The sequence below is a fragment of the Pyrus communis genome, chromosome 1 (genome assembly GCF_963583255.1).
Source record: "Pyrus communis chromosome 1, drPyrComm1.1, whole genome shotgun sequence".
NCBI classification, from domain to species: Eukaryota; Viridiplantae; Streptophyta; class Magnoliopsida; order Rosales; family Rosaceae; genus Pyrus; species Pyrus communis.
Genome location: NC_084803.1, coordinates 41,018,660 through 41,026,489, shown reverse-complemented (window position 1 = coordinate 41,026,489; position 7,830 = coordinate 41,018,660). Strand labels below are relative to the sequence as shown.

Here is a 7,830-nt window from a genome sequence, read left to right as displayed (position 1 = left end):
GGATTCATTAGTACAATATTGTTAATGTACTTGAAAGTAGTCTAATTAGATGCATTCATCAAATTTGCCGCTATTCTATTTCTTAATGCCTCTATCTCATGTGAAAGTAGTCTCATGTGATCCTTCAACTAGATTTGAAAAAAAAAAAATACGAACAATTAAATCAAAATCTAAAGATTGCAATGCATAAAAGGATTTTAACCTTGACCGTTGATCAACGATGGCCCAAAAATTGAACAGCTCATAGATCCTTAAACTGTTACTGTTTTGCAGCTGGGACCCTGCTAGCGCTAGGTGAGGGATCCATCTATCGGCCACTTCAATAAATCATTCGCCCATTGCTTTTAAGAAAAAAAGGTAGGGCCCCCAAAAATTTGGGTCAGCCAAATACAAACCCAAATTTGGGTTTAGCTTGGGTCAAAAGCCAAACATTTTAGGTTTAAGTCCAACCATTAGATATTACCTAGTACTAGAGTTTAATGATATTCATCTTCACATATAAGAAAAGTCTTTAGGTTCGATTTTCACCAAAAGCAAATTTGAACCATATTATTGTTAGCCCACTGTAAGGCTTAACTCAATCTAGATAATATTTTTTTGTTCAAAAAAAACAAAAAAATCCCACAATTAGATTGCATTTTTATTTTGTTTAAACTCAAATATTTAGATTTGGATCTTACCCTACAGTTGGTCTTAAACAAATCCTCAAAGATAGTAGAGGGATCTCCATTGGAGATACTCTGAAAAGGATAGACAGGGCTCGAATTCCTGTGTTGGAATGACACAAAGTGATCTCTTGATCCCCTAACGCCTTAGTTCAAGTACTTATAAGGGTAATGCCACAAAGTCCCACTTGCAATGATCACAATGAAATTTCTAACACTATCCGTCCACAAGCAGCCACGCACTTGACCTAGTGTCCTTATCGTGTCTATGGGATCTATAGGAACACTCAAAAATATAGATAGTTGTAAGTTCAGAATGATTATTTACTCGACAATCTGGACTAATTTCTGGATAGATACATAAATCATCTGGAATGGGTGCTTTTATGGCCCTTCCTAATTCCAGCTAGCACCATATAACTTCGTAATGCCAGTTAACCCTATAAAAATTACAACAACACCAGCTCCATTTTTGTGATCTTAAAAATAAGCGAGACAAAAACAAAATCGAAAACAAAGACAAAACATATGCACAAATGTGGTATCACTGAAATACAAAATGGACCTTCTCCAGTCCTCTGAAGGCTTCTTACATGTATACAGGGGGGCGGAACCAACGAGCATATCATCTGGGACCGGACAACTCATCCGGAGGAATATGAGAAGTTGAGTCTATGATCCAATTAGTACTTGGATGATGAATAGGGTTGAAATCTTGGCGGAACACCTCCTCTTTTTGCCACTCCTCCCATCTTTCAGCCAAACCATCGCCTTCCAGCATTCGGACAACCTCTGACATCTTGGGTCGTTCCCCTGGGGTGCCTTGTGTGCACAGCAGAGCTACTTGGATGAGCTGCTCCACTTCATCGTCAACATAATTTCCATTTAGATCAGCATCAACAAGTGTTTCCAACCTCCGATCTTTCAGTAGTCCTTTGACCTATTATTTTAGTTAAAACAAAAAGGAAAAAGTCAGATAGTTCTACCATTTGAAACAAAAGGTGAGGGCACCTAGGAGAGTGAAAATGTGTTGTAATGTTCAAGATTTTAAGGGCCACAATATCTCCAGAAAATCAAATTGCTTACAAAAATGCAACGTCATTCAAATATCGATATGATGCAAACATATGACAAAGATGCAAACAGAGAATAGAAAGAAGAAAGAGGCCAAGATAGCGAGAATAAAGAGATAATGAGGAAATTAGGATCGATACAAAACACATGCCAAATTCTTCAAGAAATCACAGCAAGGCCAATACATTGGCAAAAGAAGCAACTACAATTACCAAGGAAATGTAATAATTAATCTCTGACAATTTAAACCTTAGATTGCTATAAATAAATCTTCACAGCTTAATTGTAACTCTAACTAATAAAAGCTAATTAAACTAAAGTTATTTTCTAAAAGTTAAGTATTATTTCTTTTCTTTTATCCATGATTCTAACTGTTTTCAATATTTTAGCCAAAAATGACTAAGTGATTTTTACATTAATTGAACAGGAACTTGGCAGCTCTATGATGAGTAATAGGTTTTTAATGTATCTTTGCAAAGAACCAAATAAAATGATTGCAGAAATGTTCCATACACAATGATTAAGAAAGTCATATGAGATTAGCGGTTTGAAATAAAGTGATTAGGTGTCGAGACCCATTATTTTTAGCTTAAATAAATAGCAACATTGGTATGGAGAGATACACCTAATCTACAGTATATTATATAACATTTCTTTAACAATGAGTATTGAAACATAATTTTCAAGATTTGGACTTAGGGACACAATAGATTGAAGCAAGAATATCGTTGAATCATATAAAATATGAAAGAAATTATGGAAGATTTAGAACAATAAAATATAATCAGAAGGTGGACCTCATGCAAATGTTGTTGGAAAATAATCTTGCATATAACAATAAATTAGCTACAAACAGAAACAGAAAGACGTAAAAGCATACCCAATCAAGTAACATGACATCATCATCATTCGCAAGCCGAGCAAGATCAAAAGCCCTCTGCCCAGTGATGAGTTCAAGAAGCATGACTCCGTATCCAAAAACATCAGTTTTCTCGGAAGATTTTCCAGTTGAAAGGTACTCTGGTGCTATATGACCAATTGTGCCACGTACAGCTGTGGTAACATGTGTATCCTTGTAGTCCATAAGTTTAGCTAACCCAAAGTCTCCAACAACTGCTTCGAATTCCTCATCCAACAATATGTTTGCTGCTTTCACATCACGGTGAATAATTTTTGGATCACAGTGATCATGTAAATAAGCAAGGCCTCTTGCAGATCCCAATGCAATACGTTGTCTTATTGGCCAATCAAGTGCAGCTTGTCCTTCTGGACGATCTACAATAATTTATCAACATGATTATGAGAGTAAAATTTTAAATTACAAGCAACAGGTAATGTGGTTTAACACATATCATGCCACCCGTCCCACCCAAAAAAGAGTCATCTTGTTATCCATTAAATAAAATCAACATCAAGAAGGTCACTTATAATTGAAGAAAAAAAGAACAGAAAAAAAAACATCAGTACTGATACTCCAAACCAAATTGGTCGGGTGTATAAATTCACTTTATCAATGTAATCCAAACAATTTTTAATTTCATGAAAACAAAAAGATTCATCAACACAGCAAACAATTTAGATGAGTACCTCTTAAACATGATGCCACACTTCCATTAGACATATAAGGATATACTAGCAGCCTTTCTGTTGGTGTCATGCAAAAACCACGCAGACGAAGCAGATTGCGGTGGACAGCCATGCTAATCATTTCAACCTCTGTTTGAAACTGTAGTTCCCCACCTTGGGTTCTCTCCTCTTTAAGTCTTTTTACAGCAACCAGAGTTCCATCAGCTAAGCGTCCTTTATAAACCTTACCAAATCCACCTCTACCAAGAATATTTTTGTTACTAAAGGTATCCGTTGCAACTTGTAGTTCGCGCAAAGAAAATCTTTTGAGCTGTCCTAAATGAACTTCTGGATCCTCCTCAGCTGCAAAGACAGTAGATTAGTGAAACCTGCATCCCATACTACAACACCACCTTTATCAAGCTAATTACTCCTATAGTTCACTAACCAGGTACATCAAAGAAATTATCCTGTGGTTTTCTTCGTCGCCAATAAGCAAGTGCAATTGCAGGTGCAGCAAATAGCAAAGCAGCACCAGCAGCAACCCCTCCAGCAATAGCCCCAGTAGCAGTGGCACCTAGTATGAATCACCAGAGTTAAAATTATTTGCACAACATGAACCAGAACTAAATGAAAAATCCTTAAAGTCAGAAGTTATATGATGAACTCTCCATCACATGTCATTGTTTTTATCCATTTCTTCAAACTCGCAGAAATAGTACAACACAAAATTAGGAGCATCCTCTCGGATCCTCAATCCCTTCCTTTCGTAACTAGCATCTTCTTAGCATCTTTACAGCAGTGATTCCAACTTCATATGTCATTGTTTTAATTCATCTCTTCAAACTCACAGAAATAGTACAATACAAAATTAGGAGTATCCTCTTGGACCCTCAATCCCTTCCCTTCCTAACTAGCATCTTCTCTTAGAGCAGTAATTCCAAAAATAATGTTATATTATGTAAAAAGAAATTAACAGAAAAACACCAGAAACACTTTTAACCATCACTGGAATCAATATCACAAGGGTCTGAAACAAAATAGAGCCAGCTTTCAAAACAAATTTGAGTTAATATCACAACAGTATAAGTTGTATAAACCTGGAGAACTTGGTGGGTTCGGAGAAACAGGAGGAGATGGAGAGGGTGGAAGTGGTTTCAGAGGATTATTGGCAAAACTGCAAAATAAAGAATAGAAGTCAGTACATCATTTAGGTCGTTTGCTAGGACGGCCACCGCATGAAAAAGGTAAAGAAAAAGAATAAAGAGGCTTCAACAAACCTGATGGGAGTAAAAAGTGAAAAAGATCCATTGACTGGAATATCCCCTGTCAGCTTGTTATTTGAAAGATCCCTGCATTTGATGGAAAACTATGTGTTATTTGCAAATTCTCTGATGGCAGAGAAATTAGTAACTTTTCTCTCTCTGTCTCTCCCCCCTCTTATTGAGATGAAAGTATACGAAACTCACAGGACTTGCAATGATAGGATGTTAGTCAAAGTCACGGGAATAGTCCCTGACAAGGTGTTGTTGTTGAGACGCCTATTTCATGGAACAGAAAGCGTTAAATCATAAATAATCACAATGACAACAGATATTATATTTCCAACACATAATTATTCAAATAATAAGGGAAACAATTAATAAAATGTGAAAGTAGTTTTGCTATAATTCATTTTCATTTTACCCTTTTTCTTGTCGCCATATAAACACCAGAAGAGTATGTGAGTGTTAAGTGTGCATAAAGTACATATGGAATTACGGACACAAATAGACAAAGAAAGCAATGAGCTAGGAAACTTTCAAAACGTCCCACTAGATATGAGGGTTCACCCACTCTGGTTACAGAATTCCTTTCTATTTCCCCTAAAATATATTACTGTAAATATTCCACTTAAGGCCCTTCACTACTTAGGACTCACTCCTAGATAAAGTCAAAAAATTTCCTAAAACACACATTCTAGCTCAGCACCTTACATAATACGGACCTCATAATTGTTACTGCTTGAACTACAAAGGAATAATTCTCAAAATTTCTGGAAATTCTAGATATCCTCTTTGTAACATACGCTCAGTATTCATCTAAATAAATAAATCTCTCTAAAATTTTACATGAAGTTTTAGGGAAGCAAGTTTACTCAGGGTAACCCTAAGAAGATGTTACAAGGGTGGCTCAAAAATTAGAAGGAAAACAATGATACTCTCCAATTAAATCTTAATGTTAAGCTTCCATTTGCAATATAAATGAGTGCAATCAGACATATACACAGACTGGAATAGTGTTAACCATAATAAAATAGAAGCTTCAAAGTCTCACTTGATACTAAAACTTCATGCACATGATTACTGGCACAATTAATCTCTTTCGGGGCAGTCTTAACTATTTAGAGAATTCAGAAACACGACAATTGAAAAATACTTAACAGATCAATGAAAGGGGCTTTTCAAGGCTCAAGCTATTATATGCCATGGCAACCTGGGATTTCACAATCGTCACAGTAAAAGCTATAGGAACTTATATTTTTCTTCCTTTCCTTTTTTGTGTTTTTCTTTTTAGGGTAGGGGATCTACAAAAGAGGAGAAAAGTAAAGAAAGAATTGGTATAACAGAAAGGGTATGCTACAAACATAGGAGTCTCATGTTGGATCTTTAGAATTTTTAATCTGGTGATCATAGCTTAATGCATCTTTGCATTAGAATTCCAAATTCAAATGACCAAGGGAGCTAGTCTCCCTTCTTGTGAATCTTGAAACCAGGGATCATATTATAATTATATGCATCCGGCATAAGGAATATTCGCCTTCAAGGTTCCAGTTACGTGATTTCCCATATTTTCTTGTCTTGTGCATATTGTTTTATCACTTGTTTTATATTGTGATCCTTCTTCAAATTTGTTAAAACTCAAGCTATATGCCTTAACCACATATTGGGAGATTATAGTCAACCTAAGTAATATTTTGGGTTCAACTGAAATGCTATCGTGGACCTTAAGGAAGAAAGTCACTCCAACAGAACAATTAAAAACAGTAGATTAGCATATCAATTAAAAAAAAGCAAGACAAGATATATTTTATCTAACAAAAGGATGGGGGTTCATACAGGAAACGTAGTTTTGCAAGGTTGCCAAGTGTCGCTGGAATGGAACCATGTAACTTGTTCAAGTAAAGATCCAAACTGACCAAGTCTGCCAAACCCCCAAGCTCTTCGGGAATGGTTCCAGTTATGTTATTACTGTAAAGTTCCCTGTCAAGAAAGGGTGTTTCGATAATGTCAAATGCAGTAGTGAATTCATTCGTCGTGTATCGATACCAATTTCAATTCAAATGCATACTGATGGAACAGTTGGATAGAACACAAATAAAAAAGCAGAGCGAAAAACACACTTACAAGTACTGCAACTTGGAAAGCACACCAAGCTGTGCAACCAATTGACCAGAGAGATTGGCATTGCCAAGATCACTGGGTGGAGCAAAAAAGGTTAGAAATTTCGTGTAACACGATTTTCGCTATTACAAGTGAATTGAACTGAATTGAATTGAATTGAATTGAACTGAATTGAAAAGGAGGGGTTTGTTGGGTTTGCTTACACTCGAGTAACACTGTTTTCGCTATTACAAGTGACATGAAACCAGGTGCAGGGATTGACGAGAGTCGGATCCCAACTCTGCAGAACATTGTTTGGATCAGCTAGATTGGTCTTCAACGCGTTCAATGCGTCACCTGTCAAATCCAATCATTCATTCATTCATTAGTTCATGCCAATTCCTGCAACCAAACACACCCAAATTCAAAAACACGCAGACACAGACATACCTTCTACGTTGGCAGCAAGCTTATGGAGGTGAAAGAAGCCAAACAGCAGAATCAGCCAAACAGAAACAGAGGCGGAGGACGTCATCGCTGTTGGGTTCATTGAAGCTCAGCTCATACACGAATCCCTAATTCCAACTCTAATAATTGGGGCAGCAGCAGGCGTTGACCGATCAAAATCTGGAGCATCTCCACGTTGACCGGATTCCAGAAAATTCGGTGGCTCTTGCTTTTGCCTGTTGACTAAATTGTAAATTGCGTTTGGAAAAGCATGCCGCTGCCTCTTAGAGAGTGAAAGAGATTGAAATCTCAGAGAGCTTACTAGTTTTGGAGAAGAAGGGAAGAAAAGTAAAAGGTTGGGGAAGAAGACGGGAGGAGCTGCAGATGGAGGGTTCTCAATAAGTCAAAGTCGCTGTCCACCACGTTGGAAATTTCCTTTCTTCCTTTGTTTATATTTTTGTTTTTCTTCATTTTAATTTACTAAATTGTTGTTGTCATTGTTTATGGTATGGCTCAGACGGATTGAACGGTCAAACCCAACCTTAGCTCAACATTCACAATTCAAGTTCGGGTTCGTGTTGAGTTTCGTTTAGGTTCATATGGATTCGGATCTAATTGGATTGGATTCGGATTATCCAACTTTTTTTAATTTAAAGTTTAATCCTTTAACAACTTATTTTGCAATAATTTTTAAAAAAAAAATTAAGCAAAGTAGC

General features: G+C 36.5%; 1 protein-coding gene across 1 annotated transcript; it reads right to left on the bottom strand.

The window, feature by feature from the left end:
* Nucleotides 1–965: 965 nt before the first annotated feature.
* LOC137711059 (BRASSINOSTEROID INSENSITIVE 1-associated receptor kinase 1-like) lies at nt 966–7,532 on the bottom strand. The gene is made up of 11 exons (XM_068450265.1): nt 7,118–7,532; nt 6,892–7,024; nt 6,692–6,763; nt 6,404–6,547; nt 4,775–4,846; nt 4,586–4,657; nt 4,406–4,482; nt 3,754–3,882; nt 3,327–3,668; nt 2,620–3,014; nt 966–1,605 (listed from the first exon to the last, which is right to left on the bottom strand). Exons 1-11 carry the CDS (start codon nt 7,215–7,217, stop codon nt 1,291–1,293), a joined length of 1,851 nt encoding a protein of 616 aa, XP_068306366.1. The 5' UTR covers nt 7,218–7,532; the 3' UTR covers nt 966–1,290.
* Nucleotides 7,533–7,830: the final 298 nt, after the last annotated feature.